General features: G+C 36.6%; 1 protein-coding gene across 1 annotated transcript in view; it reads left to right on the forward strand.

Annotated features, from left to right (window-relative positions):
- Positions 1–26,518, forward strand: part of cdh22 (cadherin 22) — a 166,373-nt gene extending 139,855 nt beyond the window's left edge. The window contains exons 10-11 of the mRNA XM_088937318.1: positions 557–808; positions 25,992–26,518. Of these exons, the coding sequence (XP_088793444.1) occupies positions 557–808; positions 25,992–26,503 (764 nt within the window). The 3' untranslated portion in view covers positions 26,504–26,518. The remainder of the gene's footprint in view (positions 1–556; positions 809–25,991) is intronic.
- Positions 26,519–27,849: the final 1,331 nt, after the last annotated feature.

Consider the following 27,849-nt stretch of genomic DNA (forward strand, 5'->3'; position numbering starts at 1 on the left):
TATATATTAGACGGATCCATTCCTTGAGTGAGACCTTCATACAGTAATTAGTTTTTATCCTACCAGAGCACTTAAGTATCTAGAAATTAAGCTGCTGGTTATTTAAAAAGCCCCCCAGGCTTGTAGGTGTATGATTAAATAAATATAGAAAATCCTTTGGTCAGGTAAGAGATTCTTCTGTGCAATGGTGATCACCATAAATCAATGCTGTGTTACATTAATATAGATTGACTGAATAGGTTCTGATTTATTTTCTCCTGATCTGATGACAAAGATTTAGGCAATTCCCTTCTAAATGCTGACTGAGGTATTACCAGGCAAAGCACAGTAAATTATACTACAGCCATGGTAAAAGTAAAGCAATGCATACGAATATCTAGTATATATGACAATGTAGATACTGTATGATTTAACATGAAAAGACAGGAGCATTCCAAAAATGACATTTCAAAATTAACATTTATATTTACTGAGGTAAACATTTGAACGAAAAGGATTGATCACCTCCAGAGAATGCATAGGTGTTATGGGATTGTTACTCTCTCTTGTTTCCCAGACAACACAGCTGGCATCAGGACCCAGCGCACTGGCTTCAATAGGCGAGAGCAGAATGTCTACTTGCTCCCCATCCTAGTAGTGGATAGTGGGCCTCCAGCCCTCAGCAGCACGGGCACCTTGACCATCCGAGTGTGTGGCTGTGACACAGATGGCACCATCCAGTCCTGCAACTCCACAGCCTATGTCATGTCAGCTGCCCTGAGCCCTGGAGCGCTCATCGCACTCTTGGTGTGCATGCTAATTCTAATTGGTAAGATATCTGCAATTATCTGATTGAGTTATGTCCTTTGCGCTATCCTGTTTCTGAATGTTTTCTAACAGCACCACATGGTGGTATTTTTAATCCCATTCCATACCAAGCACATCGAACATACTGTCCCTAAACGGCACTAATCACTGCAGGTGACAGTGCACTGTCATACAGGACTTGACACATATGCTCTTAATGAATCAGGATACAGTACTTACAGTATGCCAAGACTTCATATCACATGAATGGGAAGATTGGGTAGCTCCATTACGTTTGCTGCGTTCAGTTTAGAACAGTGGGAATCAATGCAAACAAATGACTATGATGCTTGCCTGAAATGTACAGTATACATATTTTCTCTACGCAAACATGGCAGGTCTAAATAGATGTTATAAAGACCACAAACAAAACAACATATTAGCTACTGTAATTGAGAATTGTGAAGCAAAGAAGGTATCTAGCATAAGCTAAAGAATAGAATGATCTAAAAAACTGCAATATACAATTTAATGCAGTACAAATTGTGCAGTGAAGCAAAAATACAGCAAATATGATTTAGGATAAAATCACTAAGTTATAGAAAATTAAAGTTTGCCCAGTATAAGTATCAAAATCTGAATCGAAATGGACTGTTCACAGTCTGAGAAAGGAAGAAAGCAATCCCAAAATATGTTTTTCTTGAAATGACAATACTTGTGGTATATAATCCATATTAACTACAGTATGATAGAGAAGGGCAGCTTAAGGATCTATGAGCCTTCTTTGATCTTAATTGAATACTTAATTGAATGTATTATTTGCATAAGAAGTCAAAAGCCTTGATTTATACAGACTTAGATTAGTAACTAAAAGATATCTGTAAAGCCAGCAAGAATCCAGCTTTCAAGAATAAAGAAGCACAAATGAGACAATCTTACCTACTATTTTTTGCCTGTTTTAAAGTTGGCTAAACGATCAGATTTGCCTCTGTAAATGCTTCAGTGGAAGCCACTTTGTTGAGGTACATCTGAATCACACTCTGAAACAGGCTTAAACAAGCACAGATAACACATAAGGTAATAAATCATTTATTCTACCTCTGCCACCGAGTTTGCTCCTGAATCTCTGTTTTCATAAAAATAAAACACAGGCTTTTGTTGTAGAAAATATTGCTATCAGCCACGGCACATTACACTCATTGCACTGTTTTGCTACAGCAGATGTTTGAATGCCCTTTTATGCTGCTGCCCAGATACAGTAGCTGCATCAACATTTACAGTACATCACCTAGCACACATGACTTTAAATAGGACATTTCAGAGAGCCCATACCTGTACCTGTACGGAAAGAAAAGGTTACAATTCTTCAAAGTTTCAGGAGTTTCCTTTGCCTTTTTCTCCACGTTTTTCTTTTACTGTCTTTACAGCAGTTTTTTTTATTCTATGAATATTCTTGTGTTGCGAAAAGGAAAGCATTTACCTTTTTATGTTTATATTTAATATTAACTTCTTTTCATTCAATACACTATGTCTGTGCTTATTATATGATAAAACACTCAGAGGAACCTCCGGATGTTATTTTATTCTCACCCACAGCAACCTGTTTACAAAACAAACATTTACTGTTTCTGTCAGATTTCTTAACTTAATTTCTTGCATATATTTGCTCATGTTTTGTTTTCTTACCCTTTCAGTCCATTAATTATTTTGTTGGTTTATTTGACAGACAAGGGCAGCACGGTAGAGCAGTGCTCCGGTTTACTCCCATAGCCCAGAGACATACTGGTAGGTTAATTGGCTTCTGGAAAAGTTGGCCATGGTGTGAGTGTGCACATGTTTGTGTCTTGTCACACACAGACACCAACACACTCACATGTATGCAGACAGGTGTATCCTATAGAAGTTTGTGCCTGTTGCTTGCTGGGATAAGCTCCAGCTCCCCCATGACCATAAGTGGATAAAGCAGTGAGAAAATGTGACAAAAAAGTAAGGTCATATCAGAAAATAACATACAGTATGTTTTGATCTGTAAAAGATGGCATAATACAGTATATTTAGATCGGACTAACAGATAGTAGGTTGAGTGTTCTGTAATTCAATCATCTTGACAGTAAAGCAAAAGCATGAAGTGAAATATAATAAAAAACACAGTAATTAGGGTATAGCCTTACAATAAAATTGTATAAATAAAAAATAAATAATTTGACAAAGAACATTCATAAAGATTTTCTCTTGGGGTCAATGCAAGAGAGCAGTGCTGGCAATAAAAGCTTGCTGGATGCAAGGCAGAGAAAAAGACTTGGATGTACAAGTGAGAGACTTACAAGTAGAGTGGTTCCAAAAGGTGGTCAAAGATGGTACTTTCTCCGTATTTGTAGTTAGATTATTCCACTGCAGGCTGTAGGAACAAGAAAGAGTGGGAATAAAGGTGCATGTAATAAGGATATTTTTTTCTTTCCATATGATGGACAAGACAATCTTCAATGTTCATGTACACTGCATAAGTAGACTTGTTGATGGAAGGCAATAGAAAATAATGTTTTGAATCTTTTTCCTTGAAATAAAATAACTGAAATCTCATTCAAACACATGACTTAGAAAAAGGTTTTGCTATCTTGTAGAGACATAACAATTTTAGCTGTTTGTTTTGGTTTTTTATCATCGCAGAAAGCACACTTATCAAAATGTTCTGTCAATGCATTTCCTAGTTTCTAGTCTTACCAATCAATGGTGTGCAAGCAGCTTCCACACTCTCCCTGTGGAATAATTACAGAGTAACAATGTCAGTTATTCTTCATTGAGCTTGACAATACATTATAACTGGTTCTCTATTGCTCTATCAGCCAGTCAATCAGATGCTATTCTTTTCTATTCTGTTTTTTAAAAGTACATTTTACTGAAAGAAAAGTACTATCAAAATCCAATGTGCAAAGCCTAGTAAGTAAATTATTATTTAGTAAAATTCAGTACAATGATAATTGCAGTGGAAACTTGTGCTAAGTTTTATTTCACCTGTGGTTTTGATTTAGCAGTGCTGCCACAGATAGCCCCGTGTGAAAAAGTGCAATTCAGAGATGCCTCTGTTAACTTAGGTTTAGCTGTCAAAGAGACTGTGTGATCCACTGTGGTGGAGAGGGTCAATGCTCTCAGGGGGTACAAGGAGGTCTGTGACACAGGAATGGAAAAGGTAACAGGACCTCCTGCAGTGCAAAATTGGCAATGCAGAGCTGGCAAGCAGCATTGGAGGGAAAGGCATAGGCAAATGTAGAGCATGATCCATTTGTAACAGTTGACTGATGTGCCAATTGGTCTGAATATCAGAGCTTTGTATCTCCTGTAAAGGGAAAGTTAGGGATAGTCTTTTTTTCAGAGAACTGTTCTGGGGAATCATAATTCTTCTCATTCCAGGAAGAGAAAGACAAATTATTTACTGTCTTCCTTAATCAGCATGTTCAATACATGATACAGAACTTCTGTCATCACATGGTTCACACTAAAGCATTTTATAAGGCAAACACCTCAGAAGCCACTATGTTTGGTCCCTCAGCTTCTCATGGCAGGTCAACAAGGTTTAGTAAGGTGTAATTCAAAACAGATTATGTCATTTTAAAATAGTACAAATAGTGAACAACGTACAACAGCTGCCATTCAGAGATGACAGATCTCTGAAAGTGTGTCCTTTTATATGGGCTTTTATTAGTAGGTTCTGTGACAATCTGCATGTTGTAATGGGTGGTTAAAAATGTGGAAGGTCTGTTCTTCATATACAGTACATGCATTTGATTTGATAGCAAGCACAGAAAACTGGGTTAACACCTGGGTAGCTAATTGAGGGCCAAGAGCACAGCTGAACATGGAGCTATACCCCCTCTCAAATAGAACAACAGACCACATATTATTGCAACCTATTTTAGCATGCCACCAGTAGCAATATATAACAAAATATACAACATAACATAATGCAAAATTCTTTTTTGACAATGTAAAATAGGATGACTCACCCTTGGAAGTGGAACCTCCTTTCTTTGGTGAAGTCAAACTTGAGACACAGCTCATGTTAATCTGCAATTCAGCCACTTCATTTGGACAGTCCTGAAACACCATTAATCATAAGGGGTCCACTAAGCAATGTTGAAATTAGGATAAAGATCCAAAAAAATTCTCCTTTGGGCTCTAATCCTCGTTTGTGTCTGTAAACATGTTATCGGCTCTAGACTCGTTATCTCACAAGTCTACTTCATTGGTTTGCCCCAAAGTAATTTTACTAATTTATAACCATTTTTTTCTCCTCCCACCAAAAATGTCTTAAACATTAAATACTGTGGATGGAAACATTTTCCCCTCAAAAACAACATTGTCTTAAATATTTTAAGCTACTGTTGTTAAAACTTAATGTAAGAAAATAAGACACAAGGATCCTGGATAATTGACCCAAGGATTTCATCCAGCACTTTCTTAAAGGAAGCTTTCAACAATAGAAGAAGACTTCAACAATATAAGCTTCCCACAACCCCATGCATAAAGAAGTGGGTTATGATGTCAGATTTAAATGAAATAACAAAACCTTGTTTCCAGTAGTGTCCTCTGATTCATGGTTCACTGTTTATCCTGGATAATTTCATTGGGTTGACTTGTCAGTGCTGTTCATGGTGGCAAATTCTTGCATCACCTCTCCTCAAAACCTAAAAAACAGATAAATGGAAAACTAAGGGTAAATTAAACTTTGTTTAATCAGCAGCATCAGTAGCATCAGTTGGCTGTAATTTCTAAATACAAAATTCTTTCTGATTCCTCCATAACCCTATGGGTTTTCAGGGCCAAACTAAGAAGCATATTACAATTTCAACTCTTTCTATTGAGTAGACATTTGCCCTTTAAAGTAGTAGTGAATGACTATCTTTTGGATTATATCTACAAGGACATTGTCAGCCCTTAAGCCAAAAGAGCGGACTACAGACTGAATGAATGAGGGGAGAAACCTTGTAGATATACTGTATATTGGCCATACTAAGCATTGAATATTTTCTCCATAGAAAGATTTAAATGAGATATGTACTGCAAAATTAATTCTGGATTTTATCAAATCTGAAGGCTTAGTATTGCAATTTGAAGCCATTCATCTTGGTGAATCTGCTTTGTTCACATTTTAGTAACAAAAAAAATATACTAATAAAAATATTTATACCCTATTTATACCGTATGCCAAAAAAGTACCATAAAAAATCAAATTTTGGAAAAATTCCATGAAATTAGATTTATGCTTTGACATACAATTTTGACATGCAATAACCCATGCATAAACATGGGTCTTTAACCCATGAGAATCTATGAAATAAGAGAAACAAAATGTAATTTGATGAACAGTGCTTGAAATGGAATAAAGTACAGATACTCACAGTACTTTGTGTCTCTTTGTCCCTCTATTTTATTTTGTGTTCTTTGCTCTCTCTGTCCCATTCAGCCTTTCCATCTCTTTGTTCCACCATATGTGTTTCTACAGTATGTTTGCTTTCTCCCTTATTCTCTATAATACAGATTCCATCTCTCAGCTCCCAGTTTACCTATGCTTTTCAGGTTAAAGTGGATGTCTAGTTTATTATTTCAGAAGTTTACTGCACATTCACCATTTACATAGTGAAAATACTGAAACTATTAGTTTTAGACATACAGACATATACTGTATGTTTTTATCAAATTGGTTCTGCCAACTGTCAAAATATTTGTATATACAATAAGATATAGAGGACTAATATTTTCCTTTAGCTACTGAAGCTTTAATCTTCTTTAACAGTTGTATAATTTTAAGATAAATGTAACATTTAATCGGAAAAAATAAACTAAGTAATTAATGATATAACACTGTCACAATAATACAATACAACATCTTAACCATGCAATAATATCTTGACCTTACAAGATCAGCATTGGAGTCCGACAAGCAGTCAATAGCCGTTTTTATTCTTTTGATCACCAGGACATCACATAATCCAGAGGATCAAAAGTTTGCAGTAGTGGGTTATTGCAAGGTCACAATGGAAGAGGTTTAGAAGTTATGAGCTAAAAGACATTGCCAATAAGGCATAACTAAGCTGGTAAACCTAAGGCTTTGAAGTTTAACAAAAGGCATTTTTCAAGTAGAAAGTTTATTTTCTAGACAATGGGAGATTATCCTGCAGTAAATATCTTAAATAAATATTAAATACATTTTATGGATTTTTAACATTTTTGCTTATACCATAATAATAAATAGTTTTAAATTAAAAAAATACACTGAGAAGAAATAAACACTACTTGGAAAATGTGATCAATCATAATATCCTGCAGGATGGGGAAAATGTAGGCTAAATATTTAAATAACCAAGACTCTAAATGAAATTCTTGAAGGCTTGTTGTACTTTTTTTTCTCTGGACAGCTCTTAACCTCCAGCACAATCAGTCTGACAGGTGGGAACATGGGTCTGTGTGACACATGACTGTGCTATTTCACGAATTGATTTGCTTTTCTTTGCTTTTTTAAAATGCATTTTATTCCATTTTCATGCTAAGAAGTCCCCTGGCACAGACAGCAGAACTATTGACAAACACAGCAGAATCTGCATTGGAGAAGCTGAGATGAGCCTCACAAACAGGGTTATAAAACAACCGTACTCAAAGACTTGGAGTGTGAAGGGAATCCTTAGGGGTAAATCAATATAGCCTGTGTCAAATGCACATACTGTAGTTAATACAAATCACTATAGCTACAAAATAAAGAAAATGGTGTGACACCTCCCCCTTTATAAATTCACCAGCTTTTGTTGAAATAGAATGCCTGAAGATTTTTCCAGGCAACCCATGGCTTTTCTATCTATACCTGAATCATGTCCCGGAATGTTTTGACATTGAGATATTTTTTGTCATTTTATTTATTGTGTTAAAGAATATCTTCAAGACATTTGCTTTTTCTTTATTTGTTTCCCCTTTGTGCTGTACAGTAGTTCTTGCTGAAATCATACAGTATATAATGCACACTAATGTTTTATAAAAATAAGAAAATATCAAAATACATTTTTTGAGCCAGACACACATGAACGTGTTTTGGGGGAATCATGTCAGTGTTGCACACAGGGATGCTTATTGCCAGTGCCTAAACTCTATTAGTGCTTCATCTCATCAGATCAGAAAAAGTATAAACTAGCTGCTGGATTTTCCAGATGCTGGAAAATCTAGCATTTGCATCATCATGTTTTCACAAGTGTTTAATTAGCATTCTTGGAATTCTTCTTTGCAATATTCACATATGGTGTTATTTAACAGTTAGAAGAGGAGGACAAATTCTAATGTTACATTTCTGCTTACACACATACTGTATAAATATTCCTTCTTCTCTGAGAAACAGCTCTTCAACTTCAAAATCTCCATGCAAAACAAGCAGCTCTGCTTGATCTACACTTTGCTTTCATTTCTCCTGACGGCATCAGCTCACTCTTCTCCTTAACCTGCTTTCTCCGTTCAACTTTTCCCAACCTTTTTTTCTCCCTTTCTGTTTGAGTGTTCAACCCACAACTCCAATAGCTCCATTGTTCATATCTCCCCTTTCCCTGATCCTACTTTTCACTAAAGTCCCCACAGAAGTAGTTTCTGCCACCCACTCCGCCTTAGGGGTGCAAGCGAACAGCATCAGTGTGCAAATGGGTCTGGACCTCCTCATAGCTCTGGCAGCACTGGCACTATGGCAATGGGTCTTCACCTAACCCTTTACCCTTCCTTCAGCTGGTGTCCCACTGGTGTGATCTTGGTCCTCAGCCTCCCCTCTCCCACAAAAGCTTCACCCCATGAACATATTCAATATCTCTTCTTCTTTAGGGAGTTCTGCTTGGAATCTCCTCATCCATTCCATTCTAGCAGATTTTGGATAGTGGTATCTCTCTTCTTACACCCCCATTTCCCCATCAGCCTGCTCTTCTGGGTTGCTGGAGTGTCTTATGTTGACTAAAGAGTTCCAAACTCAGAGTACCTGTTGCTAGTGCTAGTGGCTCCTAAAAACAACCTTTATTTTCATTCATGGGAGGTGTTGTTTTATTAATTAATAAATGCTAGTTGTCTGGCAGCATAATGATGTATGGAACAAGGAAAATGACATGGCATATGTGCAGTTTAGTTGTTTGTGTAGTAAGGTGGGGAAAAAAAATGCTGTCTGAAACATTTCATTTGATTTCTGTCAGTATAAGATCCCTCACAGCTGTTAAAGAAAATTTTGTGGCAAGAGATGCTCTTCACGTTGGGGTTTCTCCAAGCAGCTGCGAGTGTTTGGACAAATGTATGAAACTGTGAAAACATTTGATTCTTGGCCCTTTTGGGCTGTGAGTAAGCATGAAGTCTTGACATTCACGAAATTGTTCTAGTGGACTTCTTGAGAAGGATGCAGACGTTTCCATTGCTTCAGCATTTTATATAAATTGTCAGGTTGCCTTAAATAGACCTTTTAAAGAATATGTGAATTAAACATTATTTGAAAACTTCCTGGGAGTTGTTCTACTTCCTTTATTGTTTCAAACAAAGGTTTGAAATGTCTAAGGCAGTGGTTATAAAAACATTGATGCAGCCCTTTAATGTGTCTCACTTTTAATTGATTAGATTAATTGAGCTCTTTAACTGTTTGCTTCATTTGTCTTCCCAGATTTATTTTAACCAGAAATTTAGTTTAGCAAAAAAAAAAACTCTTTTCATTCTCAGTGTGGTTTGTACTCTTTTTTTCATTTGTTCACAGTACATCCTAATGTATCATTTTTCATTTTTCCTCACATTTATTTTCACTTTGTAACCTTCAGTTTTGATATTATGAGAAAAAAAATCCTATTTTTTGTCTAATTTCCAAGCAAAAACAGCAATACAATAAAACTAAAAAAGAACAAGACCTACTGCTCAAAAACAAGCATTTTTTTTAGAAACTTGAACACCCATCTGATTTCTGTTTAAATTCATGTACACAAAGCAGTTCCACTAAATTGAAACTTTGTTGAGATAATAGTAAAGGCATATTTATAGAAATGTACTGTGCACTACACATTAAGATGTAATGTTTTTTTTCCAAATTCACTTTTCTTTTTTGTTTTTTTCTGAATAAAGTTGTTGTTTTAAACATCTGCAAAGTAATAACAGCAGAATACATTTACTCAACTGATGGTAAAGTTATTAAAAGATTATGAACATCAGTGCACAGAGGTCAATAAATGTCCATATTAAAGAAATCTTTTGAAAGCATTAAAAACAAAGGTATAAAAACAAGTAAAGCAAGTCTATCCATCTTGTTTGTTTGGTTTCTAGTAATCAATCCCAGAATCTCATCTAGCCATTTCTTGAAGGATCCTCCATATCACAGCTGGTTAGATTTTTTCCAGATACACAAGACTGTGTAAATAGCTGCCTTCTGTTTTTAGTTCTGCACCCATTTCTGACCTTGAGCTCACATCTATATACTTGGTATTGCAGTAATGTGGAGTTTTCCACTTTTATTATTTATGATATGGCCATTCCATCATTTCTCCTGTTTTTTCATGAGAAAGTAGGAAAGTAAACAGTAGTTTACAATTTCTAGTTTAGAATCTGAAAAACTGTGTTGCAGATTGTTGTCTGACAGTCACAGCTGATAGATTGATGTAGGAATTGACGTTTTTTGTGAGAAATGCTTTTTAAGTATTCAATGAAATATTGCACCCTAAAATATAGCATTAGTATTTTATTGAACATCATTTAATGGGGGGTGACTGTGATGCATAAGATCTATTTTATAATCAAGACTTGGGAGCTGGTTGTGAGACAAGGAACAGACTTCATTTATTTCAGAATTTTGGAATTGCCTGTTTGCTTTTTTCATATTAATTTGTAATCTGCAATGATCTTTATGTAAGCACAGGAGCTCTGTGTACTATCTTCGCATTTCCTGTAGAAAGTGTAATCACTTACAAAGTGTGTGCACACAGTCACAGTGTAGCTTACTAAGTGAGAACTCTACAGTGTCTAAAGGTGAGTTAGTATTGATGCAGCTCTCACTGAGAACACCAGTAACTGCAAAGGTTCCGGGGTCACTTTTGAACACCAAGTCAAGAATATCCTGGCCAACTGATCCAGGAAATTCTCAGTCAGCATGCCACCATTTGGGGAGTAATTTTGCTACAGCCCATCGGTAGCCCAGGGTCGATTGAAGATGATAGTCAAGACTTGAATCTCTGAATGATAAATCTTGTACTGTGGTCCATATAAAATTTAACTGTTTGATTCACAGAGCTTGATGTTTTTTTTCAATTGTAGCTACACCAGGTGCAACCTACCAAAGCTTTTGCAAAGGTTTATTATAAATTGGCTTTTCTAAATTAAGATTGTATAAATAAAACTATTGCTACAATTTATAATACTGACGGGTGACGTTAAGAAATTCAAGTTTTTGTTTAGTTTTATTTAGGGACGGGGACAGCAAGAAAAAATCAAAACTGACCAAAGTGAGCAGAATGAATGAGCAGTAATTTAAGTACTGAATTATGATGCTATGAAATAATTCTTTGATAGTTTCTTTATTTAAAAGATATTTCTGAAACATATTAAGGTGTGTATTCTATGCTTTTGACATGTAATAATAATCCTCACCATCAACAACATCTAAATGATTTCTTAAATCTACAGTATATAGCACACCCATCCATGAATTTCTTTCTAACAAAGGATCTCAAAGAGCCTTACATTCAGAAGGCTACATGGTCAATACAGCACTGAAGCACAGAACCTTAATAATGCAGAGCAGCAACCATTATGCACCAGCAGCTCGACTATACAACAGTTCAGGTAGAGATCTGTGAAAAATCGTGCCAATCGAACACCTTAAATCAGTGGACTTGGACCACAATGGGATGAAACACACCACATATAATGTCTAAAGTGGTTCTTGTGAGTGAGAAGGTTAAGACATAAATTGTGGCAGACAGCTGCATTGTGCTATTTCCTTGTGTTCAGACATCCTTCTGTAATCTTGCACAGAGACTGAGAGACAAAAGTTAATATTTCATTCCCGCTGTTCAGCCATAGATGTGGGGCTCAGCGGTTAACATCTCACACCGTCTGCGATCAGAGATATACAGCCATCTTGTAAAGGTCAGCCACAGCTACCAATCACTGCAGGAGTCTCATAAACAACAGCAAGTGTACTGTGTATGTCCTGCTCATTCAGTAGAAGTGGCATTCATATCAAGTGTGAACACAGGTGCCTGCAGCTCTGGCACTCCTGTAACACCTTAGTCTAGCTTTGATAATAACGACAGCCTTTTGCTTTTAGGCTTTATTTCTTGTCCAGCTGCCAGTGTTTAAAGCCATCCATCAATTCTTTTCCAAACACAACCTTTCCAGGTTGTAGATCACCTGTTGTGTGGTGTGTGTTTGATAATGGGGTAAATGGTATGGAGACAACCTTCTTTAAAGCCAATAAATTTGAAAATAAATGATAGTCGCAGTGTCTTTTGAGATTTAGAAGATGCCTAGAAGATAGCACTCAAAATTAATATAGTTACCTTATTAACCATAACAGTTCATCTTAGACGCGGGCATAACTAGCAATGGATTATAGTGGGCATTATCATAAACAATACATTTCTAAAATGCTTCACAAACAATTGCACATGCAGGTGATCTTCAATATACTCTGAATCCAACCATTCAATTTGTTTTCACCATGAAAAATTAATGCTAAATTTATAAGTAACTACACATATAGCCCTACTGGCCATTTTCATCAACTTTTAGAACCAAAATGAAAACACAGCCCTCCACCAGGTACTGTATATATCATAAGAAACAAGGCCACTTCTTCAAAATAGCATACTTCAAACCCCAATCTTTTTCTAAAGGAAAATGTATGATTTATACAATCATTTATATACATTTATACAACTTACAGTACCTTACAAAGTAGTAAAAAAAGATGCTCTGTATTCAAAGAACACAAACTTCTAATTTAACATTTTTCAGCAAAATATATAATATCTCAAAAGTAAAAATTCGCCAGATTACAAAATATAAAAAACTCAACATCCTTGCTGTGAAGACGCAAAAGCATTTCAACATTCCTGGTGGTAATACAAATAATAAACTCAGAAAAGAGAGATGAGTAAATGGGTCTTGATGTAAAATTTGAAAAAAGCGCTTACTGTATCTCTTTTGAGCAAATATTGCTGTTGTGATTGGGGAAATCTGACCTTTTTTTGAGATGTAGGGAAGGTTCATAGGTATTCAAAGCAAGCCCCAGAGTCTTATTTGTTTCCCTGTGTTTTCCTGCCTGTCACTTAAGTGTTGATAAAATAATATTTTTCTGGTGGCCTTCAACAGTTTAGAAAGGTTATTTTTACAGCCTAAATGGTCTCTTAGCATTGCCTGAAATGCAATAATAATGGGGCTTTTATTCTTCTTCTAATAAGGTTTTCCTAGATTTTCTGTTTTATTTTGAAAGGCTAAGAAAAACAAGGCAGGACCTGGCCTTAAAAACTTCAAACAGAATTTTGGTCTTTGTTCTATCAGTCTCAAATTTCTGTCCAAAGTAGTGGACATACTGGACAAGCCCTGAAAAAAGTACGGGATCCTTTTGTGCTACAATTTGAAAAATTGACATTTTGAAGGAAGAAAATTCAATGCATTTGACGTTTGTTTTTGTTTTTCTTTTGGACTTTTCTTTTTAATGTGTAATGAGTAAGACACTGTATAAACAACCTGATGTTTCAGACTTGATGCCCAAGGAGCTACCCTGATTTCAGGCCCCGAACCAGACCTGTTCTGTCCATTCTTTCCAAAATAATGCAAGATGTTTAAGGGTACATCCATTTCAGGTATGCGTGGCCTCTGGAGGGGTGAGATAGCCTTCTTTAAAGCCAATAAATGTGAAAATAAATTAAATAATTGCAGTGTCTTTTGAGATTAAAAAGGCAGACAAAAGATAGCATTCAAAATGAACATACAGTAACTACCTTATTAACCATTTGCCTTAACTTTTACCATTTAGTTTAAAAACTGTTTCTTGAAAGCATCCATTGTTTCAGCTTCAACAACATGACTGTCCGGCTTTTTCCAGAATCCAAAATATCACAACACTTGATGCAAAGACATATCTCCTGTTCTTTGTTTTAAATGCATAAAAAGACACAAATCAATTACAGTAAGTACATGGATGTTTTGAAATTTCACCACTGCCCATGGCTTTAACCCAGTTGAATTGCCATAGGATATTGTTAGTATTGAGTGGACAAAAAAGGCATGATACTGCTTTAGCTGTGACAGATATTCCAGAGAATGTGCAACTATGATTTCTAATAAAGGAGAATATTTTATTGAAAGGCATTTGAAGAAAATTGGCAATACATTTTCCAGTGAGAAGGTTAATATTATTTCACATAGATCAATGGCTTATGCTGATTCCTCCTTTTGTGGGTATAAGACCAGCTAACACATCTCCATAATTTTGAATGTCGATTTACAGTATGTGCCATAAATTGCACTTTGACTTGTTTCGTTTCATTTTATACAGGACTATCATTTAAAATTATTACAACCTTTTTGGTAGGAGGTTTAGAAAGTATTTTCATCCTGCATTTCTGTATATGTATTTCAGTATTTCTGCAGGAAAGTTTATTTAGTTTCCTTATGTTGTAGAGGGGGAAACCAGAAACTGGTAGATCATCCCATAACTGAAGGTACTGTATTTTTTTAATCTCAAAAGGGTGAAATCACTATGTTAAGTGCAAGGAGAACTTGAACCACTAAACTAACCCTAACTGCCAACAAATGTTCCAAGTTAACAGTTTGACCAGAGAATAACTCTTCTGCTTCATCACTTTAGGTGATGAAACTGAAAGTCTTAATTATAGATGTTGACAGATATCTACAAGCCTTGACAGTGATATACTGTAATAATATAGTGCTTCCTTTACTTACTTATTACTTATTATTAGCAATTTATTTGTATGATGTTTTAGTACAATAAAACCAGACATTGTTCTGAAGCAGTGACAGTGAAGTCCCTTGTTCAAGAGTAAAAAGGCAGTGCTCCACCCAGGATTTGAACCTACAACCTTGTAATGCATACTCATTATTCACAATAACATGTTTACAGTTTGTTTACAGTAGCTGAACTACCTGAAAAACGACCAGAATTCAGGAAAGGATATGAGTAATTTATAGGGTCTTTATGTTTGATATTTAATATTAAGTTTAATACACTATTTTTGTTAAGTTTAATACAGCTATACCCTGTATACTGTACGTACATGCATAGGGCGCTAACCTTTTAACATGAAGGAGCAGTTATTTATAGACAATTCTATAGGTCAAGTAATCGTTGCAAAGGACCTTCAGTCCATTTCACGTAATGACACTTGAAAAGGCTTCACAGCCAAAATGTAGGGTTAAGGCTCCACAGCTGAAAAAATAGTGTTTTTCTTTTCTTTAACCTTCACTCATTCAAATCACATTATACTGAACCACACTCACACACTGAATCACGGCCATCACTGCAAGCAGGACACAGAAGCCATGCTGTGTGACATGTCCAAATTGGAACGAAAGAGAAAGATTAAATTAGACCATATTCTATTAATCTGATATTGGCCATGTCACCCAAAGGTAACCACAAAATAATTAATAATATAGACAGGATCTTGGTTTAATAGTTTCATCAAAGGGAGGCATGATGGTCACGGGACCACAGAAACAGCAATCCTTCCTTATCTGAGAATGGAGGAGATTGCTGGGGTGGTGGGAGGATTTCAGAATTCTAATAATAAACCTCAATTTTCCACGGAAACCTCAGGAGAGGTTCATTTGCCGGGGCAGCTATTTTCCTGTTGCCCCCGCAGGTCCCAAGGTGCGATTAGATCAATTTCAGATTGACGAACCAAATGAAAACAAATTTCTGCCTAATTACCAACAAACAAACAATCCCTCCATCAATTCATTTGTAAAGTGACGTGATGAATATATCGCAGTGCAGGGAGGCATCTGCACACATCCTTTCCAATTACAGCCCATCTGCTGTGATAAGCTGTGTGCAGTTGTTGCTGCAATGAAGCCCAAGGGCAAATTAGCTGTCTTGTCAAAAGCGCTTAGTGGAACATCTGTACGTGGCAAGGGTCGAGCCACATGTGGCTGAGATACAAGCTGAAGCATGACTGTCCTGGGTTTTAGAAGAACACTGCATGTGGGACCGTGGTGTCCGATCCGCTTTTACTTAAAAAATATAAATAATATAAATTATCTCTGTCTAAATGATTAATTAGCAGGTCCTAAAGGGACAGGTATAAGCATTTTTGTATGAATTATGTTGGAGTATTCCATAGCTGGTAAACATGTACAGAAATCTTGATGTCCACTCTGTTGGGTTAGCTTTTTCTAGTAGAAGAGCAATTTGCAGACATAGTCCACTTTGTTACAACATTTTTGTTTTAAAATTTCATAGGTGGTCACTTTGGTCAGCAGCTGTTGAACCTTTTTTTGGTCTGACTTTTAACAATCTACACATTACTTTCCATAAAGTATCTTAAACTGTAATTTAACTGTGCTGGGTGCAATATTGTATTGTATTTTTTCCTGCCATTTGTTTGGCCACTCCTGTTTACTTTCAGTTATCTGTGGATTTATTAAAATGCCATTTATTATATTTAAATCAATGTAATATTAGTACAATTGATTTGCCTAACAGTGCAGTCTAGTGGTGAGAGTAGAACATGACACATTGCTCCTCTGCACATTTTATATTTGGATGTTATGGGAGAATTCAGTGCTATCCAGAATCCAAGTGTGTGGTTTTGTCTTCTGTAATATGTTCTGTACAAAATAACTCGGTTATCTTCTGGAACTTCTAACTTTTCATCAGAACAACTATTTTCTGTTCCTGCTTTCCCCTATACTGCTAAAGCCTACTGTAGGTGTGGTCCTGATGAATAGGATGCTACAGTAGGTACTGCTGGGAGGCGTGTGATGTGGGGCTGATTAATGCATATACTGTATGTGCACATATTGCTTGCTGCTGTTATTCTCAGACATTTGTCACACAGCTCATGCAGTGCTCCACTTGCCAAATAGTTCATGAGACATTTAAATTAGTGTTTGGTTGCTTTTCTTATTACCATTTTCATTTAATAAATACAAAGCCATGTTTACTTACAGTATATTTGATGCAATTCAGCCAGATATCGTTTCATGTTTGGAATTCAACGGGACTTTCTTAGTACATCTAGGATGTAATTTGCCCCCCATGCCAACAAGAAACTAGAAATTGTAAAGTAAAATCAGGGCCAAGCTACTAGAAAGTACTGGCTGTACAAAAACTTTCCAGTGTCCAGTTTTATCGACACCATTAAACATCACATGTGATACCAGAGGCCCGTTGGATTAGTGGTTCAGTACTAGATCCATGATCCTCTGAGGCAGAAAGAAATCTAACATACAGTATTAAGGCGCAGTTCCTGAGACTATCAGAGGGCACTTGTAGATTGACCTACAGTATGCAATGATTTATTATGTATAATATTGATAAACATCCTATGTGCTTTCAGAACTAGTACAAGTAAGACATTAAAGGGCTTGAGTCCTCAAAACAGAAGTGAGGATGAACTAAAATACAACAGGTGGACAAAACCGTCTTTAATGCCTTAAAAGCAAGAGTGTTGGTCACAAACTGCAATATTTTCAGGTTCATGCAATATCCTGTACCAGAAAAGATCCTGTCAGATGGAAGAAGATGGAGGACTGATCTTCTTTTAAAAGTTTTAATCATGGTTTTCCTCCATGTTTTTCATTAATTTACCTTTTATTTCTTACCAAGTTCTTTCAGATTAGTAGTGAATGGATTTCACTGTGTTTTTGTAGATGGAATTAAGTGCAGTGAAAGTGCAGTGGGTATAATAAAGAGAAAACCTTATGCTATAATTATGGCTGATTTAATAATAAAATAAGAAATAAACAAGTAAATTAAAAGTAGCTGTGAATAAAGGAAGCAAGAATGTCAAATATAAGTAATGGGCACATATGCCTTAGCACCTGTGTCTCTAAAGCCTTTGATCCCAGCCTGGTAATTCAACCCCTTAAGTGATTACAAAAAGCAGGTTTCAATTAAGATCAATTATGCTCTCCATGAGAATCCTGCCTTCTCCCTTTCCACAGAAGATGGCAAATTGAGTGCCATGCTAGGAGCCAGGGGCTGAACACCCAGTGTCAGTGATGGAGAGCTGAGCTCTAGCCCCACCAGCACAGCTCCTCTCCGCAGCTTACAAATACTTTCATTTTTCTCAAAATGCTATTTTCAAGTCATTTACACGAAGTAAAGGTAATTACTGATCCTCTATACAAGCCATTTATACAGATTAATATGCCTGTCAGTGACACTTTTACCCACTTCTCAGGAAAAAATGCCCAGGCTCTGAAAATGAAAGAAAACTAATGGAGTCTGTTAAACGTGAGCAGACTTTGGGCTGCCTCTCTGCCAAAGGTGTAACTACCTGCAGCAGGCTTCATACATAACATGTACAGCCTGTAGCACAGTCCCCAGACAGAGCAAATGGATAATTCACTATGTCGACTGCTCCATACATAATGTTTGTCTACTCACAATGTGGAAAATCACAAAGCTTGAGTAGAACTTTTTTTTATCATACATTGTATGCTCAATTTAGTTACATAGCTCATAGTCCCTAGACAGGTACTGGTAAACAATGTTTGGTGGTGTTTCAGAAAGAAAGGAAGAAATGGGATGAAAAAGAAACAGTGATGGGGAACACAACCGATCTGTCATCCCTCTGTTTTACTTTGCTGATTTGCTCATTCCAGTTGACCTTTTTGAATTTGCATAATAAGGAGTGTACAGTATGATTAGCTTGAAAGGATATTGAAAAGACAGATTACAGTTTAACTGTAACCACTGGCTCCATTGCCAAACCTATCATCCCCATGCCCTTGACATGGGATTATTTCTTTCATGAACAGGGGCTGACTCCCGTGGTGATGACTGCTCTCTTAGGGCCTCTGTTGGTGCTCCAAGGCACTATGGTGCCACAACTGATCTGATTCTGTCACAAGCTAATCAGATGTTTTGGGTTATTGCTCCAGTCTGCAATCATTTGCCTCTCACGTATTAGACTTGTATCTAATTGCTTGTTTTCACAGATCTTAATATGACACCTTAGTGCTAATCTAATATTTCAGGTCTCTTGGATGGTTTAGCAGTTTGAGCGGATGAACTGGTATTTACTGTAGGAGGCAAAGATGAGAAAATAAATCTAGAATGTTGGAATCTCAAGTACTATTGAAAGCACCCATTTAAACCTCAAATCTGTGATATTTGTTATTCAATTCCTTACTTGATATGTGCACAGTTAAATATGAATTGTATAATTCTCTATGGAATTTACTCCTCAAACTGCTCTTTGTCATGGTGATAATAGTAGTGCACAAATAAAGTCTAGGAAGATTGTATCAAAATAAATCACTGTAGTATTACAACATTGCACCTTTTAAAGATACATTGGGAACTGCCAATTATTTTGTTATTATATCTATGCATCTTGAACTATTGCCAATGGTTAAACAAACAATTACTGTACTGCACACAGAGACCTGAGTGCTCTTCTAGTACACATACAGTATCTGTCAGAATTACTTTTCTTTTAACTGTGAGCTCCATTATACTTTACAGGAGAGTGAGTGCTAAATTTCTTACTGATGTCACCACATTTTTGCGGATAGGTGCAGGTGCAGATCCTAGGAGCTGTTGTTGCTCAACTCAGTCACACCCTAGTCTGGAAACACAGGTTCCCACACTTAGCCAGTTGTTCACTGCTGCTTGGTGAAGTCACAAGTCAATAATGATCAAGAATTAAACTAAAAACATCTAGTGCATCTATTGGTTGAGCCACTGTGGAGCTTTGCATTCTTCCTCTTTTTTTGTCAAGAGAAGATAATTACTTTCCTACCCTGGTGTGCTTCCCCATGATATACTGTACACCCTCTCTATTAGCCCCTGAGCCTTTTCCATCTCTGTTTATGCTGGACTAAGCAAAAATGTCGCCAGAAAATGACATACTGTAGAACACATAACAGCCCCAACAACCAAAAAGAAATGAAATGCCTGGAGAATGCAGATAAAAAAGTTATTAAGTGGTAAGAAATGAAACATTCAGAGCCATTGCTTGCAACTCTTTGGAAGATGATTAACAGGGGGAAGACCAGGAGGAGGATTTTAGAAGCCTAGAAATGAATCTAGAAATAAGGTTTTTTGCTCCAGAAAATTATTTACTTGATTTTCATTTAATCCTCATAACTGTCAGTCAATTTTAAAAATGCTGTTTAAGAGGAAAACATAAATTTAATTTCTCCATCATCATACTGAAATTCTTTTTCAAACTTGCACCCTTAAAGATTTACACTTACAGTATTTTCAAAAAGAAAAAGGAATCTACAGCAATGTGGATCCATCTTCAAGAATTAAATGAACCTAATTCTTTCATAAATACTGACATGATTTAACTGACAATATGAGAACTGAACTCATCTGCTCAGCTAAAATAATTAACATATTATTTTAAATGGAATTGTTCAATGCTTAATACATTTTTTTCTCTTTTTGTTATCACCCCCTTTAGTACAGTCTCATAATTAAATATATAAAAATGGTTAATTTATAATATGGCACTGTTTAAATATAACAGACAAAAGCAATCAGCACCTCTAAGCACAGTGGGGCACAGTTGTCAATCACAAAAACCATTTACATAAATATGAATGGAAAAAATATGGTTTGACAGCTGTATTGACTTCTATTGGAATTGACCCTTGTATCAATACTTCTGAGGTGGCAGTTGTGTCTGTGCCAAGCTTAATGGTAAAATGGGTGTAGAGCTGTGGTTTTATCTTCAGACTGTCGCAAAACACACACAGACAAATTAGCTTTTGCCTATGATGATACTGCATTACTCAGAATACCCAAGATATTATGTAATTAGGGTTTCATTAAAAGCAAAACACCTTACTGAGCTTTCCTGCAATCTGAAAGGGGGTCCTGATTCATCAGGGCTTTAGTTAATATATTTTCTGCAGTTAACTGGAAGGGTAAGATTAACCTTGTGCATCAATGGGACAGTTGATGGGGCAATACAATATGTCCATCCGCATTTTCATTGGAAAAATGACTGCTCTTGTCTCATTGTTGCAGAAAATATCTCCTTCCTCATACAGTAGGTTACAATATTGTCTAATCATCTAGTTGGAACAATGGATCTCAATCCAAATTTATTGATAGCCTCCCAGGATACATGCTGCTATGATGAAAAATGTTTAGCATGCTTCTCACTACTACTTATTATTAATAAAATATTTAATTAAGAAAGGGTACTGCAACAATTCCTTTGTTACTTGACCTCTAATTTCAGAAGCTACAGAAGAGCCTCTTCAGTCAGAATTGGGCAATGAGTCTGGCAATATAAAAAATGAGAGATATGAATGAAATAGTGGGAAGCACAAACCTGTCTGAACGAGAACATTGTAGGTGTACCTGCTATTGTCTAATACATACAATTTAAAAGGATACTTACAGTATGACAGTGGACAGCACATTTTGTGAAAATGGTCATAACTATCTACAGTATCTAGAGTACTGTAAATGCACCGCTCCTTCTGAAAGCTCTAAATACACAATGTAATCCATTTAATTGCATCCTCCAGTGCCTTATCTTTTTTAAGATAAGAATTTTTAAGGGTACCATTTTTAAGATCTCAGAATACCAGAGATTCATGTTTGGTTTGTTGCCTTTCATCCCAGAGCTGTGGCTTTTTTAAGGTGTGTTTGGATCTTCCTTCTTTAAAAGAAGCTGTCTACAGTATGTTGCAATGTGTGGATGTGATTACTTTGATGTACAGTATATTTCTAAACTGTTCATTAATTTTCTGGAGGAACAGTGCAGCACAATCCATGTTATGCTATATACTGTAGACTATTAAGATTCCTCAAGAATTCTAAAAAAATAATAATAGAAAATAGAAAATAGAATTGCAAAGAAAGTCAGATATGCATGACTGACACTTCAAGGTTTTCAAAGTAGGATGAGAAGGGATCCCATGAAACACAAAATTTCTCAGTACATCCACAAACAATATATTTTTTCCAACTTTAAATGCTCTGTGCGGTCTCTAATCCAGCCAGAAAAACAGGACACTCAAACTTCAGTTCCATCAAATCACCAAAGGCACACTGCCACTATGTAATTCTGACAGCTTCAGGTTTTCAAAAAAGTGCTTTATATAGAGCAGTCTGAAAGGAGGGTTATAAAGGTAGTTGCAGGAACTGAAGAAATGTATGAAAAGGTTTATTTCCATATGAAAATCAACTCTGGACATTACCAGAACAGAACAGGTGAACAAGATAAGCTGGAGCTTGATTACATCTGTTGCTGGTGGATGAAATGTTTAAATCTCATTTCCTTTTGTTATACCAGGATTTAGTAAAAGAAAATTCTTGACTTTCTTTTTTGGGAAGAGTGTGTAGGAGGGAGGGTGTTGAACACCTTCTCTTGGTTTCCTAATATTAGAAGTGACTATCTCTGGTCTTTCATTTTAATACTTTATGTGATATATTGTGTGTTACCACATTCAAGGTTACCAGATAGGCACTCTGCAGTTCCTTTCCGGTGAAATTTTATTTTCAGGACTGCATACCCTGGACAGTTGTTTGGAAGAAGATACCTACAGTAGTTCCATACTCTATTTCAAGGATGTTGTCATACATTTTGTACAAGTTAGTGGGGTGGCTATATAGACTCAAAATAATGCAGGTTAATATTTTGTGAGAGACAAAGTTTGGATTTACATCTTATTTCCAGGTCCCAGGATACTGTCAGAAAGCATGATTGTGATCTGCCATTCTGATTATAGGGTATGAATGTGAATTCTGGGCCAACAAAATGCAGCTGTGTCTCAGGGAACACTTGGCAATGGAACCACAGAAACAGGAATCAGGATATGGAAGTATGGCTGCAATTTAAATTGTGGGAATCACAATTTACTGGATGGTTTACATATCTTTGACAAACTGCTATTTTGAAAATGGATTCCATAACAGAAAACTGGCTTGTTGTTGGTAATGATCTATAACATAACCTGATACATTACCCTAAGTCAGAAATGTAGTCAGAATTCACTTATATTACTTGCAAAATAATAAGTCTCCATTATTAAAAGAAACATCAACAATTAAGTTTAGGAAGTGAAATAAAATCAACTGAAGTTGATAACATTATTAAGATGTATTGATTTTATTATCTTACATACAGTACCTTGCAAAAGTATTCAAATCCATGGAAAGTTTTCTCATTTTGTTGTTTTAAAGCTTGCAGTTGTGACACTTTGAAGTAGCAATTAAAATGTGTTATACTGTATACACAACATACTCCACACGTTCAAAGCAAAAAGAAAGAAGAATAACTAAATGGAAACAAAAATGGAAAAGTCATGATTGCGTAAGTATTCAAACCCTTTGTTGTGGCAAACCTAAATTAAAATGGGTGCATAAAATTATCCTAACAAAACACACAATTAGACGGGTGGCCTCTGTGTGCAATAATAGTGCTTCACATGATTTCAGAATAAATGTTCCTGTCTCTATAAGGTCCCTCAGTCAGCTAGTGAATTTCTACTGTAAGAGATGTTAGTAGGGGCGCTCACCCTATGTGGTCCCATGTGGGTCCTAATGCCCCAGTATAGTTATGGGGGACATTATACTGTAAAAAGTCCCCATCCTTCAGATGAGATGTAAAACCAAGGTCCTGACTCTCTGTGGTCATTAAAAATTCCAGGGCAGTTCTTGAAAAGGCATCCTGGCCAAAGTTCCCATTGGCCCTTACCAATCATAGCCTCCTAATAATCCACCTCTATGAATTGGCTTCATCACTGTTCTCCTCCCCACTGATAGCCGATGTGTGGGGAGCGTACTGGTGCACTATGGCTGCCATCGCATCATTCAGGTGGGTGTCGCACATTGGTGGTGGTAGAGGGGAGTTCCCATTACCTGTACTTGCTTTGAGTGGAGTGTCGACAAAAGTGCTAATAAGTAAATAAGTAAGGAATTATTAATAATTATTATTGCTGTTGGTGTCTTTGATGTTTCTGCTGGCATTATGATAAATTAAGGGATAGGAAGAAAGAGCTTTGTGTTTTGTCCTATTTAAATGTATAACTTTAATCCACAACATGTAAGATGTTGTTATGGAGGTAATATCTAAATCTGGATAAAAAATCTTTTGGGCTTGGTTTTAAAATGATCTATTACTGAAATTAAATTTTTGCCATTCAGTAAATAATTTGTGCAGTATTTATTTTTCTACTGATTCAACATGTGGTTGTCATATTGGTTTTTGTGTGCATTGTTGACAAGCATGCATTAACTATAGTAGTTAGTGTAGAAAAGTAGATCCTGAGTGGGTCATCTGGTAAAATCCTTAGATTAGGCCTCACAAGCTAAAGCTCACTAGCTCACATAGTACTTGGTGAGTGCTGTGGCATGCTAAATGCTTTCACAGCCTGGCACCAGGACTGATTGTTTCCTTGGCTTTGCTGGGTGTGTTTGCAATGTTAACAGTGAGCTCTTTGTGTCTATGCCAAGAAAAGCAAAGCATGGCCACACAGAATGCATTTCAAATCGTAACTCCATGATTTCTTTAAGAATCCTGTGCTAGTACATCAGTTAGAAATAATGCAAGTTGGTTAGCAATTCCAGATTGGATGAGTTAGTTAACTGAGTTAACTAGATGAAATAACTAGAAGTTCAGTTTATCATTGAATAAAATGCCCTTTCTTAATGGTCTTAGGCCAGGTAGACCAAAAATAAAGTATTCAATTCACTTTGAAATGTATTCAAATCATTCACATCATCACACAATTCCAGACTGCAGTACTTAAAATACAGTTATGAAAAACACAGAAGCAAAACACTGGTTTTATGTTCAATTGATAATCTGAAACTTTGGTTTTACATTGTGATTGTGAAGTATTGATAACGGCTATAATAATTACTCCTACATCAATGAGGAACACTTAAACAGTTAAGATTTATTTCCAAAATGTACTACTTCATTTTCTCTGCACAGATTTCCATCTGCAGGTGTTATTGCCTTGGTAGATTATGAGGACCCCAGTCTGCATTTTGAATCTCTATTCTTTCCTTCAAAAGTTTGTCTTTTTTGTTTGATTGTTTATTGAGTATCTTACACTGGAGGTGGAAATTAATTTTCTCCACATTCAAAAATTGAAATTTTAAAGATTGACAAAATGCCCTTTCCCCCAAGACCATTAAGCATTCGCATTGTCTGTTTAAAAGCCTACTCTCCGGACCTGGAGATGAAAATTAAAAGAGAAATACTCCAGACTGAAATTTCTTAATGCATTTCTCAGTATCATCTTAATCCCTGATCCCATTTGGGAATCCCTCAATATGTACTAAAAGTCTCAGCTGTGTGTTACACATACAAATCAAGGCTGTAAATTAAAAAAAAAATCAAATAAAATTTAACCCTGTTGTGGTACAATCAAGAGAAATTTGAGATACGTGTACCACAAACCTTTAAAAAGCAGCAACATGTTTTTGTCTTGAGATTTATTTACAAAATACATCCACCCCTTTTGACCACACCAGGCCCAGGTTAACCATTTTTGGTCTTAGAGCACTATGTCTGTAGTACATGTGCAGTTTAGCCTAGAACACTTCAAACACTTTGATTTGTGTCTGGGCTCTATTGTGCTTGCATAAATTCATTAAATGGAGCTTTTCCAATGGATGGAAACTAAAAACAAAACAACTGGGTGTCATCCTGGAATGTTTTTCATGCTGGAGCTATTGTGAAAATCAGGACAAGGGGCCTAAACAGGGCAAGGGGCAAACAATGTTTTAAAAACATTAAAGATAAAAATATTGCCTGCAATATTAATTATTCCCAATATTGCTATCAATTTTACTGTTTTATTTTGTAACTGGAAAGATGGCAGGTTTGCAAATATTTCCATTCAGCATTTAGTCAGTTTATGACTAATGGTTACGATAACGTCATAAAAACCTAATAGATACAGTATGTTAACACAGTGAAAATGCCCTTTTTTGCTGGTCATTTCATCTCAAAAGAGATTTGCTTTTTCTCCTTCCACTCTGCCCCCTGCAGTTTTGGTGCTGCTCATCCTGACGTTGAAGCGCCATCGCAAGGGCCAGAGAATGTCAGAGGATGAGGAGGACATGCGGGACAATGTCATCAAGTACAACGATGAAGGTGGAGGAGAGCAGGACACGCAGGCCTATGACATGAGTGCCCTCCGCAGCCTCTATGACTTCCCAGAGGTGAAAGGGGCAGACTCAGGGCCTGACCTCCGCTCGCTACCCCAGTGGATCCAGAGCCACAACAGTGAGGGTGAGGGCCCAGCGGACTTCTCCGTGTTCCGGGGGTACATCCGCAAGAAGGTGGAGCAGGCCGATGCCGACCTCTCGGTGCCGCCCTACGACTCCTTCCAGACCTACGCCTTTGAGGGCTCCAGCTCTCCAGCGCTGTCCCTCAGCTCCATCCATACCCTCTCCACCACTTCAGAGCAGGACTTCTCATACCTTGCCGACTGGGGGCCCCGTTTCCGGCAGCTGGCCAGTCTTTATGCGGCAGGACACCCTGAGGAAGAAGGCTCCTAGCACCCTTGTTTGCCAGTTCTGCCCCCCCCCCTCCCCAACACCCCAAAACCTGCCAACAGTCCCACACCATTCTCAATCCCTAGGAAGAAATCTGCAAATACTGTAAATCTGCGTCTTTTCAAATCCACATGGTTCTGGAGCAATCCAAGAAGTGTGACCTCCACAGGCAGGCTTTGTAAGTGGTGGGGAATAGGCAGCTTAATACCCTGAGGGAGAACACAGAAATGGACTCACACCCCTCATAACTGAAATGAAAAACGTAGTTGAAAAGAATAACAAGGGAAAGTTGACATGTCAGAAAGCGACAAAGGGGGATTTCACTGATTTTGGAAACCCTGAAGATTGCCAAACAATGAAATGTGCTGCGCCTTTTATATCTTTTTTTGTGTTGTTTTTTTATTTTTGTAAACACAAGTAATGTGTACTTTTTGTATTAGAATAGTTTGGTTTTGTCTGAGTGCTACGTCTCTAGGAGCTTATGGAAGCTTATAACTTAATAGAATGAAATCCAAAGAGAATATAACTCTGCAATTCCAAACCTGTTATTTATTTATCTATTTATTTACTTATTTTCTTATTTATTTGAGGTGTTGGTGCCAGTATACTGCTTTGGACAGCAAGTACCTAAACTTGGGAAAAAGGAGGCAAATTCTTTTCCGAGGGAGACACCAGGCGCAAATCCAGTACATCAGCTCTGCTTTTTTAAATTTAAAATCAGCTTATTCAGAACTGTACTCAAAAAAAGAGTTTTGGTCTACCACCTGAGAATGGTGTTAGACTTAAAGAGACTTCAAAAAGTCCATATATATGTGTGTTTTTTTTCTATGAACACTTTTGTAATTTGAAAAATAAAAGACTACAGCTTTTGATGGTGGATGGGGAAAACAATATATATATATACTGTATAAACCAGTTTCCAGAGAGACTTACTGTATGGAGGAATCTGCGGTTTCATCAAAGTGCTGACAACCATGCATCTCTTCTATTATAATGCTTTCTGAGTCAGAACAAATTAGAAAAGTGAAATGTGTGGACATTCTCTTTTTGTTTGTTTCTTTGTCCTTTTTCTTTTCTTTAGCAGGTTTAAGGAGTATTTGTTAAATAGCAGCAATAATGAGAAAACATACTTTAAAGAAAAAGAAATCTATGAGTAATGTAAGATTTTGATATTATTGTTTCTTGAGGTCCTGCACATCTGTTCCTGAGTGAGTTTAGTTCCTACCACACCTGTGAGTGTGACCGTGTCTAAGCTTTGTTTTCTGCCTTGAATTATTGGTTTGTTATTTATTATTTTTGTTTTAATTAGGGGCCTATAGTTTCTGAAAATTTGTATAACCCATCCCCAG

The sequence above is a fragment of the Atractosteus spatula genome, chromosome 19 (genome assembly GCF_055471065.1).
Source record: "Atractosteus spatula isolate fAtrSpa1 chromosome 19, fAtrSpa1.hap1, whole genome shotgun sequence".
Lineage (NCBI taxonomy): Eukaryota > Metazoa > Chordata > Actinopteri > Semionotiformes > Lepisosteidae > Atractosteus > Atractosteus spatula.